At 51.4% G+C, this 15,970-nt stretch overlaps 10 protein-coding genes across 10 annotated transcripts; 4 read left to right on the forward strand and 6 right to left on the reverse strand.

Moving 5' to 3' along the window:
- Nucleotides 1-11: 11 nt before the first annotated feature.
- On the reverse strand, nucleotides 12-1,398 carry MYCFIDRAFT_172198 (uncharacterized protein; the record flags this gene model as incomplete). The annotated part of the gene is made up of 6 exons (XM_007925517.1): nucleotides 12-709; nucleotides 773-816; nucleotides 848-1,000; nucleotides 1,030-1,049; nucleotides 1,087-1,354; nucleotides 1,382-1,398. The coding sequence occupies 6 exons, from the start codon at nucleotides 1,396-1,398 to the stop codon at nucleotides 12-14; spliced, it is 1,200 nt and encodes a 399-aa protein (XP_007923708.1).
- Nucleotides 1,399-1,483: 85 nt separating this feature from the next.
- Nucleotides 1,484-2,427, forward strand: MYCFIDRAFT_151475 (uncharacterized protein; the record flags this gene model as incomplete). The annotated part of the gene is made up of 1 exon (XM_007925518.1): nucleotides 1,484-2,427. The coding sequence occupies one exon, from the start codon at nucleotides 1,484-1,486 to the stop codon at nucleotides 2,105-2,107; it is 624 nt and encodes a 207-aa protein (XP_007923709.1). The 3' UTR covers nucleotides 2,108-2,427.
- Nucleotides 2,428-3,732: 1,305 nt separating this feature from the next.
- Nucleotides 3,733-4,521, reverse strand: MYCFIDRAFT_45474 (uncharacterized protein; the record flags this gene model as incomplete). Its single annotated transcript, XM_007924335.1, has 1 exon — nucleotides 3,733-4,521. The coding sequence occupies one exon, from the start codon at nucleotides 4,519-4,521 to the stop codon at nucleotides 3,733-3,735; it is 789 nt and encodes a 262-aa protein (XP_007922526.1).
- A 505-nt stretch (nucleotides 4,522-5,026) lies between these two features.
- Nucleotides 5,027-5,982, reverse strand: MYCFIDRAFT_60918 (uncharacterized protein). Its single transcript, XM_007924487.1, has 2 exons — nucleotides 5,551-5,982; nucleotides 5,027-5,499 (listed from the first exon to the last, which is right to left on the reverse strand). The coding sequence occupies exons 1-2, from the start codon at nucleotides 5,963-5,965 to the stop codon at nucleotides 5,084-5,086; spliced, it is 831 nt and encodes a 276-aa protein (XP_007922678.1). The 5' UTR covers nucleotides 5,966-5,982; the 3' UTR covers nucleotides 5,027-5,083.
- Nucleotides 5,983-6,234: 252 nt separating this feature from the next.
- On the forward strand, nucleotides 6,235-8,162 carry MYCFIDRAFT_172201 (uncharacterized protein; the record flags this gene model as incomplete). Its single annotated transcript, XM_007925519.1, has 5 exons — nucleotides 6,235-7,150; nucleotides 7,189-7,304; nucleotides 7,342-7,410; nucleotides 7,461-7,941; nucleotides 7,981-8,162. 5 exons carry the CDS (start codon nucleotides 6,235-6,237, stop codon nucleotides 8,160-8,162), a joined length of 1,764 nt encoding a protein of 587 aa, XP_007923710.1.
- Nucleotides 8,163-8,403: 241 nt separating this feature from the next.
- On the reverse strand, nucleotides 8,404-9,802 carry MYCFIDRAFT_181959 (uncharacterized protein). The gene has a single exon (XM_007925520.1). The coding sequence runs from the start codon at nucleotides 9,748-9,750 to the stop codon at nucleotides 8,644-8,646; it is 1,107 nt and encodes a 368-aa protein (XP_007923711.1). The 5' UTR covers nucleotides 9,751-9,802; the 3' UTR covers nucleotides 8,404-8,643.
- On the forward strand, nucleotides 9,713-10,435 carry MYCFIDRAFT_181960 (uncharacterized protein). The gene has a single exon (XM_007925521.1). It carries the CDS (start codon nucleotides 10,098-10,100, stop codon nucleotides 10,251-10,253), a length of 156 nt encoding a protein of 51 aa, XP_007923712.1. The 5' UTR covers nucleotides 9,713-10,097; the 3' UTR covers nucleotides 10,254-10,435.
- A 163-nt stretch (nucleotides 10,436-10,598) lies between these two features.
- On the reverse strand, nucleotides 10,599-13,572 carry MYCFIDRAFT_194512 (uncharacterized protein; the record flags this gene model as incomplete). Its single annotated transcript, XM_007925522.1, has 2 exons — nucleotides 10,599-11,700; nucleotides 12,482-13,572. The coding sequence occupies 2 exons, from the start codon at nucleotides 13,570-13,572 to the stop codon at nucleotides 10,599-10,601; spliced, it is 2,193 nt and encodes a 730-aa protein (XP_007923713.1).
- A 25-nt stretch (nucleotides 13,573-13,597) lies between these two features.
- Nucleotides 13,598-14,466, forward strand: MYCFIDRAFT_172203 (uncharacterized protein; the record flags this gene model as incomplete). The annotated part of the gene is made up of 9 exons (XM_007925523.1): nucleotides 13,598-13,639; nucleotides 13,679-13,789; nucleotides 13,819-14,024; nucleotides 14,073-14,129; nucleotides 14,157-14,166; nucleotides 14,192-14,198; nucleotides 14,230-14,260; nucleotides 14,292-14,343; nucleotides 14,377-14,466. 9 exons carry the CDS (start codon nucleotides 13,598-13,600, stop codon nucleotides 14,464-14,466), a joined length of 606 nt encoding a protein of 201 aa, XP_007923714.1.
- Nucleotides 14,467-14,628: 162 nt separating this feature from the next.
- Nucleotides 14,629-15,606, reverse strand: MYCFIDRAFT_162063 (uncharacterized protein). The gene has a single exon (XM_007925524.1). The coding sequence runs from the start codon at nucleotides 15,541-15,543 to the stop codon at nucleotides 14,728-14,730; it is 816 nt and encodes a 271-aa protein (XP_007923715.1). The 5' UTR covers nucleotides 15,544-15,606; the 3' UTR covers nucleotides 14,629-14,727.
- Between the last annotated feature and the right edge of the window lie 364 nt (nucleotides 15,607-15,970).

Genomic DNA, 15,970 nt, shown 5'->3' on the forward strand with positions numbered 1-15,970 from the left:
TGCCATCTAGTTCACGGCTCTGCAGTGAGTGGAAGATGACGCATTCGGCGAATATTCTCGAACATCGAAGCGTTGCCCCAGCCATATGATGCATCGTGCCGAGGGAGCCCAGAGCGATGGGATAGTGCATCTTCCAACGTAGTATGCAGGCTTTGATATTCTTCCGACAGTGCAAAATCACCTTCCAAGAGACTTGCCAGGGGTGTCGACCACTTTAGGTCTTTGAAATGAGTATTGTTTTCCACCATCATTGCGGCCAACGTAGCTACGAAAGCCTTGGTCGTGCTGCCAGTATAGTACAAAGTGTCGCCTGTCGCAGGTGCGGACGGTATACGAGCATAGCCATATCCTTTCGACTCAAAATCGTTGCCGCGAACGATTGCAACGCTTAGACCTGGCACATTTAGCAGTCTCAAGAGTTCTTCTGCTTGGCTATCAAAAGACTGGTCAAGCAAAGGCTTCGTCGAGAGTGCACTCGAGGCCAATGCCAAAGCAATTGCAATAGCAGCCCTTGTGACTTGCATGGTAAAGTACGAGGTCAGCGCGGTTTGTGTTGCTTGATGAAGTGAAGTAGGCAGGGAAGATAGAATACGTGCTGGCATCGTGGGGTCAAAGGTCGCTGCCTGCGGAATCGATCCTTCGGCTAAGAGTGTGCCATATTCTAACATTCCTAGCGTATATGTTGCACTTACCCCAGCAGCTGATGTCTCTAAATGAAGACCGGATCAATGTACAGTTTGCGTATCGTTCGTTATTAGCACCAAACCAAAACCATGGTGCAAAAAGCTTTCCTGATTCGAGACAGCCTTATGCTTTCTCAGCCACCGTCCACCCGACTCTTTCCCACCTTGTCACCACAACCAGACCACCTGCGAGCAGCAAAGTAGCGCCACAGAACACCTGCAGGCCAGCAATTGGGGTTCCGATCAGAAGACCCAGAGCAGCACAGAATGTATTCATGCCCAACCTGCCTCCAACAATGCCCATGTCATCTGTGATACTACCCACAGTGCTGGGTTGACGACTGACAAATGCTCCTGAGAATAATGCTCCATATCAGATGCTCCAGATTACGAGTCCGGCCACAGCCACTCCAGCTTCGATCGCTATCGCTATCCAACAGAACCCAAGGAGCCCAGCCGCAAGGGTGCAGATGCTCAGAACGGCTAGAGGTCCTGCAGATAGGATCGGCAGCATGTAGAACGAGATTGTCGGATTTAGACCAGCCTTGGTCGAAGCGAATGTTTCAATGTAGAAGAATGGAATGTAAGTGCATACCGAAGGTCGTGCAAAGAAAATTGGGTCTCTCTCAGACGCCAAGAAATATGACAAGCCGGACATCTCCCACAAGCAACTCCACTTCCGCTGTTGACACTTGCACCAATTCCTGGCAAACATTCGACATGCATATTTTCTGCAACCAAATAGCATGCTCCGCGACATTCCCGGTCGGCGCGTCTCAGAGAACGAGACAGAACTGCTTATGAACGCGCCAGTCCAAAACAACGAAGAATACGTCCATTACAATGCCCTGAACGACGATATCTTTGGCTCTGCGCCGAATTCGCCTAGTCTTGATGCTCGGCGAGAAGGCGGTGAAGATGATGTCGGGAGGCGCGCACTGGAACATCCTTCAGATGTTGCGCGCCTAAGATCATTGCACGTCACGAATGGATATCGCGAAGGCATCGCGACCAGCAAAGAGCAGTACATTCAGGCTGGTTTCGATGAGGGGTACAGTCTAGGAGGAGAAATTGGGTTGAAGGCTGGGTGGTGTTTAGGCGCACTAGAGGGAATGTGCAAAGGAATTAGGCAATCTGGAAACAGTGAGGCCACTTTGGCAGTCAAGCATGAGGCATTGAAACTCTACGAAGACGCCGAGAAAGAGCTGAAGACGGAGATACTGTTCAGTGCTGAGTACTTCAGTACAGAAGGGATCTCGCTTTTTGGAGTTACACTCAAGGAGGGGCAGACGGAGGACGATATCGACGTTAGCGATGTGGCGGCTGCGCATCCACTTATTGCGAGGTGGACCAAAAAGGTGCTCCAATTCGCAGAAAAAGTTGCGCTGAGTCTTCCGAAGAGGCAAAACCAGGTCGAATGTTAGGTGCCGTTGATCTCTTGAAACGAAACTGTCCACCGACACGTCAAACATCGGCATCTCAGTCTATCCTAGCATGCCAGATCGATTCTGTCTATGGTCCGCGTTTCGAAAGCCGCCGGAGTCCTTCCTAGCTGTGATTCATCCGAAGGCTGCACTGGCATTCCAAGTTGCCTCTGCTACTTGCTTGACCTCCAGTTGCCCAGCATCTGAGCTTGCTTCTCAGCCTTCGGAACTCCGCTTGATGAATGCCCATCATATCCCACCGGGCCGCTGCGACTCTGTGCTTCGAGCAATCCAGCTTCTCCGCTTGTCTTCTCCGCTTCGGTGTGGCCAGCCGATCTGTGTACCTCTTCGCTATGCACCACAATCTCATCAAGACTCTGAGTCTCAAAGTCGCAAACAACGCATTCATACCCCAAAACAGCCCGCCAATTTTCGCGGCTCAGTACCGAATCAACGTCCGCTCTTTTATTTTTCGCTCTAGCATCCACCTCAACATGAGCGAAACCACAGACCTCGGGACCCCATTGACAGTTCCCATTCTTGCTGTGCTTGCACTGCTGAAGCTTCTGGCACCTGCGGTGAGCTCGATATACCACTTCTGGAAACAAGTGGTGCGCTCGTGTGCAGTCTGACTTGGTGCATGCTCCTCGGGTCCAGTATTCGCATGTCTCGGTCCTATTCGCCAATATGGAGAAGTTGCGTTCCTCCTTTGGACCAGGACTTGATGTCATCTGCTCCAACTGTCGATTCACAAGTTCTTGGTCGGCTGCCATACTACTTCTGTATTCTCTGGAGTTGCTCAAAGTGGTGTTTACAGCTTTAAACTGCGAAATGCAGGCAAGTTCATCTCGATTGTTCTGTCCACAATTGACCCTCTTTCATTCCGAGCAAACAAGTGGCTGTTTGGGAAATGACACGGCTTTCGCGAAGACTCGGAGGGGTCTGTGCGTACAGCATGCGAGGCAGCAGTCGGGAAGCATTCACTTCTCAGAGAGTGTCCATGCTCGTAAAAAAAAAGAGCGCCACCTGGGCTCTTTGGATCACTCGAGCTCGCGCTGCTCAGGTCGCTGTCATTTCTGAGACGAAAAGGCATTGCGACGTTCTGTGTTGAATCCGTGGATGCTGCCTACAATCATGGCATTGCTGCTGACGTGCAAGTCCAAATCATCTTTTATCAGATATGCCCGCTTGCCTTGAAACCGGTGGCCTAATAAACAGCATCAACATCGATTGCCGGCGACTCCGGCCATTATTAGCACGACTGTTCGGAAAAGGCCCAACATGGTGACACAGTGATGTGACTCTACAAAAGATCAAATACGATCCTTCTTCGGATGTGGAGAGTCAGCGACTGGACCCCTCGGACCCATCGCGGGAGACACATTCGCGTGAGGATAGAGAAGATCCAGCATCCCGAGACAGCAGTACTGGGCAATATTGCGGGGTGTGAATATGAAGACCTCCATACACTGACCGCAAGCTCACAAGATCGGTTTCACGGGCAAGAACATTGGAGCACTTGAAGCTTCTTTAAAGTCCAACGATACCACTTCCATCGAATGTCTCCATACATATCAACAGAAAATTTTTATCTATATTCCAATCCATTCTCCATCGACTTTCATTCAAGGATCACTAACCCAACCCCCATCGACAACATAACTACTTCCCGTAATAGCACTAGCATCATCACTCGACAAGAACAAAATCACCCTCGCCACCTCCTCCGGCTTCAAAACCCTCTTCAACGCCTGCGCATCCAGCGTCTCCTGCTTATACTTCTCCGTCAGCACCTCCTGAATCTGTCTCTCAGTAGCAATACTGCCAGGCATAACACTATTGACCCTCACACCAAAAGGTCCCAACTCCCTAGCATGAGTGCGGGTCAGCCCCAGAATCGCGGCTTTGATAAGCGTATACACCGGCAAACCCGTAGCAGGAATACGCCATGAGATGGAGCCCATATTGATGATGGAACCGGATCCGGCTTCCTTCATTGACGGGGCGAAGTATTGCGTCAAGAAAAAGATATGACGGAGGTTGACGTCGATGTTGAATTGCCAGATCTCGGGCGTCACGTCTTCGGTTGGGGCTCGGGCTTTTCCTGCGCATGAGGCTGCGTTGTTGATGAGGCAGTCTACGCCGCCGAATTTGGAGAGGATATCGTCCGCGATGGCTTTCAGGCGGTCCAAGTCTGTGACGTCGCATTGGTAGAATGCTGGGAGTTTCTGGACGCCTGCCTCTTTCAGGTTGGAGATGAGTTTGTTGGCGGAGCTTTCTGAGATGTCCAAAATTATGACTTGCGAGCCTTGATGGGCGAATGCTTCGACTGCTGAGCCGCCGATTCCTTCTGCGCCGCCGGTCACGACGACGCGTTTGTTCTTGAGGGACGGATAGGTTGCGTATTGGGCCATCTCGGAAAGCAGTGTGTTACGAGCCAAGTTGGGGAGTGAGGGATGGAAGTCTGGGTGATGGGATCAAGATATTTTCACGCTCGGACCCATGTGCTCTACAAGGTTAATAGATGTTTGTCCTTTTTCGGATTCATGATGTCGGCATTGAGCCCAGATGATGCCGATGATTGTGGAGCTCTGGAGCTGTCGACTGGGGAGAACTGCGGAGTAAGCTCAAAACGACACCGCGAAATGGTAAGCAAAAGCATGCATCAACGCCGCATTCGCGTTGTCGACGACGACATCGTACCAAAGGTACCACCGTAGTATGCTGTGTAAGAGAGCAGCGCACTCTGGAAGGAGTGACGTTGAGAGCGCGAGCTGTTTGCGATTCGGATCTGCGCGGTAGGACTGCACAGTAGTCCGATGGAGGCTAGACCAGGGTGAATGCCGCTCTGTGAGTGTGATCGGCGTTGAAATGTTCGTCAATTGCTGCATGGGTATCATCAAATTATCAATCCAGTGTGGTCGCTGCCTGGAGTCTTAGAAATGCTCAAGACAGAGCTCTGATGCGTCGTGCTAATCATATCTCCAGCATAGCCTTCATGGTTGTTTCGACGCCCCGTAGCCAACGACCCTTTTCTTCCAACTCGTCAGCCATACCGCCATTTTCGCGTCTTCGCCGTGCCTCCTTCGCCTCTTCGACGGCTTTAATCTTTCGCATCTGGATTGGTGCCAGCTCGTCTTGCAGACGCAGCACTTCGGCTTTCTTGGCAGGAAGTGCCGCTTGAAGTCGCTCAATCTCGAGATCTATGCTTTGCAGTTCTTGTTCGCGCTCCTGCAAAAGATCTAGTGTCGGCCGTAGTGGCATGGCCATTTCTGGATTCGCAGATCGCGGTGCCTGCTTTTGGCGCAGCTGCTCGACAGTCGCCTGTAGGTTCTCAATCTCAACGGGCAATGTCTCGAGTTGCGCGGTCTGCAAACTGATCTGCTCGTATCCTGAAATCACCGTCAGTTGTATGCTACGATTGGGTCAAAGATGGTACTCACTTCTCGCAAGCATGCGTCCCTGCTCTTCCAGCTCGCCTATCATGTCCCTGACTTCAGCCTTCTTTTGCTTCAGCGCTTCCTTGTCGCCCTTCAATGCCTCTTCAAGTTCTGCATTCTCTGCTGCCGTCACAAACTCCGGCTGGTCTGCCACGACAGCACGTAAGAAACGCTCTTTGGTGACTTGTTCGACATAGCTGAAGCGCAATTTCGAGAACAATTCTTGGTAATGTGTGAGATCTGCTGCGAGGGTAGAGGGCGTCTGCGCTTTCGGGTCTGCGAAGGAAGTGGAAGACCGTTGTGAGTCTGTCTTTTGCGATTGTGCTGTAAGTGCTGCGTTGAGAATGGCTTCCGAGAGGTTGACGATGGAGAGAGTCTGCGGTTGCTGCAATTGTTCAAGCGCTGTCGTTGCATCCATCGCTACTCTGATGGTAACTTATCGCTCGACGGCCTTTCTACGCCGACGAAGCTCGAATCGCGAATCTTTGTTTACTTGTCAAAACAGACAAGCCTGGAGCCTGCAAAACTGCGGGCGCGGGCGCGGGTGCCGGGCCGGAAGCTCCGGCTCATGCCTAAGGCAGCAAGAACTCCCGTGCCTGATGCACTTTGACTTCAATCCAATTATATCCATAATTTATAAATCTATTCTCCCCTCGAATGCTATTGTTACGGTAGCATTGCCTCACCATGTCTGGCCAGGGGGACTTGTCGGACGACTATGTAGCCAGTGTAATGCAGCATGATGCGGAAAAGAAAGGCCAAAATCGATATCTTTCCACCGGACTCGGATCATTACTCGGAGGGAGAAGCAGGCCCAGGAGCGATGCGCCAAAACCCAACACACGCTTTCTGAAGCACTTGGTGAAGGAGGCCGACAGTCATAATGCAGCACTCAAGGCAAAGGAGGAGAAGGAGTCGCGAAGGCGATGGAAGGACATGCGACGAATTCGAGATAGGGATGATAGCCGAGGAAGACGACAGGCAGACCAGCTGTTGTCGCATCTAGGCCGGAGTAGCAAGTCGATACGGGAGGAACGACGACTGGATGATCGATCACATAAAGAAAAGCGCAGCCGGCGAAGGTCCAGGTCTCCCTCACGAACCAGATCTCCGCACAGAAAATCCAAGCGAAGGTGGACATCCAGTGCATCGCATTACGACTCACCTGTCGGCAAGCCCCAAGCGCGCGTCGATGAGTTCGAGAAATACGATGAGGCCCTTCGACCTAGATCGTCCTCCGATTCAAACCCGCTCGAAACGGTCATTGGGCCTCAACCTGCACCTAAAATCAAAGCTCGTGGCCGAGGAGCACAGTCCAACTCTACCATGGACGCCCGCTTCGACCCTGAATACGATCCAAACACTGACGTTGGAAGAGACTTGGATGAGGAAGGCGACGACTGGGATATGGCGCTTGCGGCGCTGAAAGACCGGGCGAAGTGGAAGAAGACGGGCGCTGAAAGATTACGCGCTGCTGGCTTCACGGAAGAGGAGGTGAGCAGGTGGGAAGGAAGTGGTGCATCTCGTGTCAAGCTCGATCCTTCCGAGAAGGATATCAGTGATGTAAGATGGAGCAAGAAAGGGGAGGGTAGGGAATGGGATCGTGGCAAAGTAGTCGATGGAGACCACGTAGACGTGAAGGCCGAGTGGGGACGGCTGAAAGATACATGATCAATCAATGCAAATTTTGGATACAAGCATTGAGAAAACGGCGGGAAGGGCCATCGCACCCACCTAATGCGTTTTTCTGGTACCTGGTGGATGCTCGAGAGCATCGACTCGACAAGCTGCAAGCTGCAGCCGGCAATCATGGTCGAGACACGAGGTAGTACAGCGCCCAAGAATTTCGGGACGGAAGTTGACGTGAGTCTAAGACTTACGTTCAAGCCTCGATTCTTAGCTGACTGGCACAGAAACGAAACACAACAGAGATGGCTCAAGGAAACGGACAGGCGCCCAAGTCGCAAGCGCCCAAGAAGAGTGGTGAAGAGGAGGTCCCAAGAGATCGCGGCAAAAGCACAACACCTGGCGCAGCATATACCAGCGTACAAGCACGCACAACTTCATGTCTACTAAAACTTGCCCCCGAGCTTCGAAATCGGATCTATGAGCATGCCCTCATCGCCGACTCCGAGGTCGTCAAGATGAGATCACACACCAAACCACCAGGACTGCTCGCCACCTGTCGTCAAATCCGCTCCGAGGCGCAAGCCATGTACTACAACCAAAACCACTTTCGCTTCAAAGTCTTCGACTGCGACCAAACGCTAGAAATCCGATGGCCATTTTTCTTCATGCGCTACGCCAAGCCCACACCATTCAATCGGCAGCTCGGGCCTCTCCTTCGCGGTAACATAATTCGTTCGAACCCCGTCTGCGAGCTGGTCCAATCTCGTGCGAAGCATGAAGCTTGCTTTTGAAAAAAAAAACGAGGAGGCTGGAACGCGGATAATGTGCAACTTCCAGCTGACGCACCAGATTCTTGGAAGATCGCTGCCGCTGCCTGGGCTATCACCAATACTGCAATGCGCCGGAAACTCGATTGGGAGGACGTGGAGTATCGGCTTGAAGCTCTGCATCTTTTTGCGATGGCATTAATTCCATCATGGAAATGATTGCGATGTGACGGAGCGTAGCGCCGATTTTTCTTTGGATTCGTCAACTGTTAACATTCGGCGAGGAAAGGTTACTTGACCACAAGAAGAGGATGGATGGTTTCAGCGAAATTGACGACAAGACCTGAACATGGTCGCAGAAGATGGATTGAACAAGCCGCTCACGTTGAGCCTACAGATGGCTATGAGTCTCTGGGCGTTGGCAAGTCTTACTGCATGATGGGGAAGCAAGCTTGGAGCTGCATCAGCTGAAAGCCTTGGCATTCCAGAGCACGAAGCTCTACATACACTACGGCTGTACATGCACTACGGCTGTACATACACTAGCGCGAATGAAATTGAAATCTCATTTGCAGCATGGGCTCACTTCCCTTTGCAGACGGTACTGCTTGATTTCCTCGCGTATGCATGCTTCCCTTTTCCAGCGCACTCACTAGATCGTTGGCGTCCGGGGTACACTATGTCGTTGGCCTTGCTATGTTCAGTGCAATGTCATCCAGCACCGCTTTGCCTTACTCCACCCCCGGAACACAACACTCCATCCTCCCACAATAGCGCTCAGCCCTGTGAATACGATCAACGATCCATACTCGGTCCCGTAGCCCCAACGTCTAGAATCCTGCACAGGCCCAGCTCTGAGCAGCTCAACATCTGCAAGTCCACTGACGACGTAGCCAACGCCGCGAGCTCCATTGAGCATTCCATAGAGCATGCCAGTATTCAGAGCCTCGTTGTGCTCTGCAGCTTCTTTCTCAAATTCCTTGATCCAGCCTCCCCATGTACTTGAGTAGCCACCAGCAAAGAAGCCACAGCATAAGGCGAAGAGGACGAGGACCGCTTCAATTCGATTCGATGCTAGGCCCCAAAGAAGTAGTGCGGTCAGAGATGTGCCGGCAGCGGATATGAGGGTATTCACAGTAGCCGAGATTCCGGCTCTATCGCTCAGAAGCCCGAAGCCAACGCAGGAAATTATGCCTGGGATGTTGAAGAGTGTTATCATAAGAGCTGATGAGATGCGGCTCAAATGCAATGTGTCTCGTGCATAAGATGAGAGGTAAGTCTGCGGGGTGCCGTAGCCTGCACTGAAAGTTACATTGGCGATGCTGTAGATGTAGAAGGTCTTGTGCTTGAGGAAGCTCCAGGGCACTTTCTGGGGCGATCGACGGACTGCTGAAGTAGAGCTTTGTCTGGGCATGACGCCGATCCCGATGATACCAGTTGTGAGCACGATCAAGGACCAAATCCGAAGACTCCAGCGGAAGCCGACTCTGTTCAGTAGAGTAGAGAAGAGTAGCGGGCATGCTGTTCCGACGATATTCTTGCTGCTGAGAATAGCTCCATACGCTGTCGCTCGTCCAGCCTTGAAGTGTTCGTCGAGGTACAATGTCGTGGGCGAATATAGCATCGTGTTACCTAGTGCCGCAAGAACTCCTTGTAGGATAATCAGATGCCAGAGTTGGGTACTGAATGAGGATAGCAGGAATGCGATGGTGGAGAGCAAGATTCCTGTAATTGCAACGCTCCGACGAAACACCGACCAGCGCCCACGGTCGAGTAATGTGAATAGTATAGGCATCATGAGGTACATTACGCCGTCCCAGCTCATCGGAAGCGAAGTTGAGAAGAGGCCCTCGTCCATCTTCTGTCGACATGTCTCTTGGAGGCCTCAACGAACTCAACAGCACTGATGCGAGCCCACAGGGCAGCGCAGTTTCTTCGAGGCTTGAGAAAGTGATGGTGAAGCCAGGTGTGCGCAGGACAAGGCGCAAGCGCTGCCATCTGCGATAGCTCCCACCCATCATATCGAATTTGGCCTCAATCAAGTCTCGAACAGGAAGAGACTCCAATGCAACCTCAAGCCCTCCAAAACCCATTCCGGGATCTTCTGCTCTTCTAGCCACGCTTCATCAATCTTCACTTGCGTCTGCACATGACATGCTCCTTGCCCTGCTGATCCTCATCTGCCTCCACGCACGGCTCTTCTTCCTGATCCTGATAGATATGACCACTTCTTACTTCATTCTGTCCCTCTCCATAGCGATGTTCTCCCGAGGCGTCAGCCCATCTCTCTTCGCTCCCTTTTCCGGGTAAAGTCCTCTCCTGAGATCTAGAACCAGCAACTCCAACGCTGTGCAAGCTCAAGACTGGTGAGATTCCGGATCAACGGTAGCTATCACTCTGTGGCGCTGAGTAAGATGCGTCAATTACGGTCGAGATGATGAGATCAAATTTTGAACATTCGACGTGTGTGCGAGCTCAAAGGGGTGCAAAGGGAGAGGGTGGACAGAAGGCGTGCAGGAGCATATCGTAGAACTAGAGGATGGGACCTTTTCAGCCTGAGGCAAGACTTGGCAAACATCGGTATACTTGAACCTCAGCTCTTGTTTGTGCTAGTTCTATCATTTTTTGCCCTCGAAGTCTCACCTAGACAAGCAGTCATGCCGTCATCGAATCCCCTTCCGAATCTCGGCAAACGAAGTGAGCCTCAACAAAAAGTCTCCTGTCACCTTTCCGAGCCTTGTCCGGGTCCAGATACATCTTCAGGCCGTGTTTCGGCGACTTCTTTCCCTTCTTCCTATTCATCTGACCCCCCTCGCTCTCCTGCTCATCTCGGAAGCGGTGTAGCTTTTCGAAAGGCGGAAACGGACTCGCACCCTGCGGCAGAACCCATAGCTCCAAGCACCATGCCACTCGAACTTTGGGCAGAAACAGCGGACGGGTAAGCGCAGTCTCCTCTAGTTTGCTCAGAAGAAGATCACAAACTGCTTGCGCAGAGTCATCTTTCGCGGGAATAATGGCCAATACGTCCATTGGTAGCTTCAGGGAATCCAGTTCGAGTAACGAGAGCTTGTTTACGAAACGAACGGCGATGTGGATATCACTGACTTCCAGGCTCTCTACGCCGGGTTTTGGCTTGAATGGCTGGAAGGTCATGAATGGTACGTCCGGAACATCGTCGCATTCATTGAACAATTGACGTTTCAGCACCATGTCCAGTAGGATCTGACAAATTAGGGCTTTCCGATCCCTCTTGTGGTAAGCAAACTGGTATTTCCGCTCGAAGTTCGTGACCTTCAGCCATTCTGGTCTCTTCTGATTATCGAGGATCTCGTCGATGGTATACTCGTTCTCGCCATCACAAGAGCCGACCAGATCGTTGTTGACATTATCACGCTGATAGATCTCGCAGAATCTGATCAGTTCGAGTGACTCGAGGTCGACGACGAGACTGCTGACGGCTATGAGCGAACGGACCATCGGCTTATGTTGCGATTCTCCATTTCCGGTCTCTCTTTTCTCGACAGCGATCCTGTGTTTGCAATCCCGAGTTTCACCGTCTGCAGTGAAAGCTCCTTCCTTGCGCGCCTGTGGTGCTGCATTCTCGGGCACAATGAGAATGTCGACCAAGATGTCGATGAAATGGCCATTCGGAGTCTTACGCAACATATCGCGCACTAGCTCGAAACGAAATAGCCCGAAAGCGTCCCTGTAGTTGACATAGATGTCTCTCTCATCCTCTTGAAGAATGCTGGGAAATCTGAATCGGACGTCCATTGCTTGTTCATGCCAAGGACACTCGGGATGGTCTTCGCGATGTTGTTTGCAGCAGGCTTTGATCGCCATTAAAAGATCTTCCGTGGTCGTATTGAATGAAATAGTCTTGGTTCGCGACCGATTGCGATCAGGATGTCGGCACCAAAAGAATCCAATTCGAATCACTATTCCAGGAGCGGTCTGTGAGGTATTCATGGATGTAGACATGGTGGTTGTAGCGATATGAAGATAGTTGTAGCAAAGACGCGAGTTGGATTCAAGGCCTGAGTTTCAAGAAGCACAGCTACGTACTTCACAGGAGGTTGAGAAGCAAGCCACTTGGTCAAGAGCGGTCAGAGTCACCTGCTTCAAATGATACGTGATCGACACTCGAGCCTTCCCACTGCAAGATACCCGTCAGATTGAGAAGCTGCTACAGCTGCGAGAGCGATGTAAATCTTGCCCATTGTCTCCGATGTCCGCACCACCAGCTTTTTGAAAGGAGCCACGGAATCTCACACAGATTTGGAAAGCCATCACGACACGAATCGATCTTTTCTGGGACTTTTCGTGATCCAGAACCTAATGCAGCATCAGAACCGAAGGTCACTTCTGCAATATGAATGTCCTGTCGCACATATCACCACTCCTCAACAAAATGCGCTTCAACATAAACCTTCCGATTTCCTTCCCCAACCATCTCAGGATCCAAAAATCTCCTGAGCTGGTCATCTCTACGAAACGGGTAGAGCTTCTCCAACCGCCTACTCTGCGGCATCACCCACAAATCCAAATGCCAGCTCTCCGGAACATCATCAAACAAGACCGCTTTGGGATAGGCCAGCCTGGTTTCTCTTGTCTTAACCACAAGCACTTCCACAAGGATTCCTCTCACTGATTTCCCCGAGTCGAGCTCAAGGGGAATATTGGCCAGGACATCCGACGGCAGCACAATTGCCTCGAGTTCTGGCGCCTCAAATCTACTGACGAAACGGACTGCGAGATGGATTTTCTCGATCTGGAGATTTCCAAGTTTTGTTTTCGGAGTGAAGTGCTGGAATGTCATGCTTGGCAGAACAGGGATGTCGTCCTCCTCTCCCGGTTCGTGTCGTGCTGTAGCGATGTATTCTTTGAGTCGATCATCAAGATTTTTAGGCACGCCTGTCGTGAACGAAGTCCTGTAAGGCTCCTTGAAAGACTCAGTGTCGAGCCATAATTGACGGGTGTTGGGGTCGAAGAGGTCTCCAAGAGCCTCACGAACACTCCGGTCGGCTTCGCAGGACCCGATTAGGATGCCGTTGATTTCTCGATAGGATATGAGACGCATACTGTATTCGTTGGGGTACAGAGCTGATCTCGGAAAGGCTATGAGGTATGTTTCGACCATCTGCGAATGCTGACTTATGGCGGACGCTGGAAATCGGGGTTCTGTGGCGATTCTGTGGTGCTTGCAGATGGGCAACTCTCCTTCGGCCGTCAGAAGGTTTTGGTGAGCTTCCCGCTGAGGTTTGATTGCGATTTCCACGTCAAGAGTCGTGACGCCGTCATCTGGAAACAAGTCTCGCATATTCTCGAAGCGAAGCTTGCCTGTGTCCGTCCTGTAATTTATGTAGGTGTCTCGATCATCTCCAAGTTCGACAGTCGCTTCCATCACCAACTCGCTCCATGGCTCATCGGAGTGTCTTTGCCTGTAGCTCCTGCACTCATTCTGAACCGCGATCAACAGTTCTTGCGTAGACGCGTCCAGAGGAATCTTCGCAGTCATATTGCCGCTGTAGTGGTCACGGTCCACATTTTGCCAATCGACTCTCATTCTGACCATTACCTCAGGAACAGGTGCCTGTACAGCCTCTGCGGATATGTCGGCTCTATTCATGTTTGCAAGTGCGGGATACTGTGAGATGAGAACGAGAGAGGTTGTCATTGATATATGGCCTTCAATAGTCGCACTGGAGCAAACCATATGAAAGGACGACTTCTAGTTATCAGCAGAACCAGCAATAACGCGCGACAAACGGTATCCTTACAATGCGGTCATTGTTCCCCCGCGAAGTCCTCTACGGGAGCTTGCAGACTTGATTGGCATTTCTGAAGTACAACATCTTGACACAAAGGAGCAAAGATGTACTTGCAATCCACTGAATTGAAAACATGGCGTGCTGTGAAAGACTATCCATCTTCGCCAAACTCCGCCCTACCGGCTGTTGAATTGAGGTGCTGGTTCCTGATAGAGAATGTCATTATGGATGGAAACAGCTTTGGAAATCAAAGCAGGTCTATCCCTTGTTGGCCCAGTCCATGGCAAGATAAGCCAGCACGAAAGGCGGCGTAACATATTAGATTTGGTCTCTGGTTCTCCTCATCACCACATCCCAGAGAGATCCCGTCCAGAAGTGTAGGAGAGACCCATGCTGATTTGGTGCTATGCGATAAGTGATTTGGCCTTTCTGCTTCGGTAAGTCTATGGACAGTGTCAGTCAAAGTGCAATTGAAAGCTGATATGTCCGAGATCGGCGTACCTTTTGCTCATGAGTTCCTGATTGTATTCCATGGATGGTAGGCAGGTTGTGTCGCGGATTCAAAGACTTGATCAAGAAAACTCAAGGCTTGTCGCATTCTGTGTGGTGGTGCGATCAACTATTATTATGTGGCCCTCGACCGGAGCATTCGAATCCTTCAGACGGGAGGCTTTCCACTGCTCACGCTTGGACCACGTAAAACGTCCGGTTCAATGCACCCCATCAAGCCAGCATCAGTAGACGCGCATTAAAGTTGGGCAAGACGTCGAAGATTTGCGATTCAGCCGAGAGCGTCACCCTTCGATAATCTTCGTCCATTTCACGTATTGCCTCTTCGGAGTTCCAACTAATGTCGTAGTTCGGCTCGTCGAAATTTGCCAAGATCGGGAGCTTTCACTTGGAGTGTGTGGTATATGGGTCCATCACATGCATGACACCTTTGGCCGTAACTGCCGCATTCCTTCTTCCGAACTTCTCGTCGATCGTCCCTCTTCTTCATAGATCAGTTACATTCAAGTCTGTCTCCCTCCCACAGTTGACAGATTTTGCATACTTTCATACCCCCCTTCAGGTATGGCTCGTACAGTGCCCACATGATTCAGGGAGATATTAGGAAGCTGATCAATCACATCCAACCACTTGAAGCCGGGACCATTGTCCCTCTTTGACCACACAGCTTTGAGCCAATCACGAGCGCTACTTCGTGCAGCCGGATGGAGGCCATCGATATATAAATCCACGGTATCGAGGGCCGTTCGACGTTCCTGCGCATCCGTCATCTCGATACAGGCGACGAGGAATGGCAGCGTGACCCAAATTGGAGGCGCACCGCTAATGCTGGTCGCCATGGCAAGATCAGTCATGATGTTTTGGCCAATCATCTTTCCCGTTTCGTCTTTCACCCCAAAAGGATAGCGCAGGCGATGGATGAGAAGCATAAGAGTATCTCTATGCGAACGCACCTGAGCGTAAGCGTGTGCCATCTCGAGCGCAGTCATGGTCTGAGTCATGCCCGAGGTCAATTGGGGTTTACAGCTCTGGACGTTTGCTTCAATCTGGTCGAGTGCTTCAAAGTGCTCTTCTAACTCCCCGTCTGTGGCCATTGCGTGACTGACCTTGCAGATATCACCGATGAAGTCGATCAGCTGAGCACACAGGCCAAGCACCTCATCCTGCAATACATCCGCGGAGTCGTGAGGATATCGTGTGATCGGCAGCTCACGTTTCAGCAGTGAGTCTACGGCGTCCAGAGACAGGGTAATCAATACCACCGGATGCGTGCGCGTTTCCAGTCCGTGCTCTGCCATCTTCTTCACATGGCTCAGCATGTATCTTCGAATGGGCGTGGCGTTGGTGCCGAGCAAACAATGAGTGTGGATCGTCAATGCTGATCCAAGCCACATCCACGGAAGAAAGTCGTGACGAGTTGTGGGCAGCTTCATGTCGCAAAATTTCTTCAAGGCTTTGGATCCACGAGCAGTATTGACTTCCCGGCCGAAGCCGGGGATATCGAGCCCCATGGCTTGTGCAAACGAGCCGTACATGGAGAAATAGCCATCGTTGATGTCTTCATAGTTGTACAGCAGACTCAAGGCTGCCTCTCGATGCATGGCCTACGCACGACCGTCCGACGTCAGCAAGTCCTGCGGGCTTCCCCAGGGTGCAGGTCATGGATGGGGTCATGGATGGGGTCATGGATGGGGTACATACCCGTCCCACGTGTGGTGCAGCCATGAGCTGGTGGAATTTCGTGCC

Source organism: Pseudocercospora fijiensis, assembly GCF_000340215.1.
Source record: "Pseudocercospora fijiensis CIRAD86 unplaced genomic scaffold MYCFIscaffold_2, whole genome shotgun sequence".
NCBI lineage: Eukaryota > Fungi > Ascomycota > Dothideomycetes > Mycosphaerellales > Mycosphaerellaceae > Pseudocercospora > Pseudocercospora fijiensis.

Excerpts from the sequence above, each read along its gene's own strand:
- MYCFIDRAFT_60918 (XM_007924487.1), bottom strand. The coding sequence starts at position 5,965 with ATGGATGCAACGACAGCGCTTGAACAATTGCAGCAACCGCAGACTCTC. Across the intron at positions 5,500-5,550 it reads GGGACGCATGCTTGCGAGAA|GATACGAGCAGATCAGTTTG; the intron begins GTGAGTACCATC and ends CGGTGATTTCAG.
- MYCFIDRAFT_181959 (XM_007925520.1), bottom strand. The coding sequence starts at position 9,750 with ATGTACCTCATGATGCCTATACTATTCACATTACTCGACCGTGGGCGC.
- MYCFIDRAFT_181960 (XM_007925521.1), top strand. The coding sequence starts at position 10,098 with ATGCTCCTTGCCCTGCTGATCCTCATCTGCCTCCACGCACGGCTCTTC.
- MYCFIDRAFT_162063 (XM_007925524.1), bottom strand. The coding sequence starts at position 15,543 with ATGCTGAGCCATGTGAAGAAGATGGCAGAGCACGGACTGGAAACGCGC.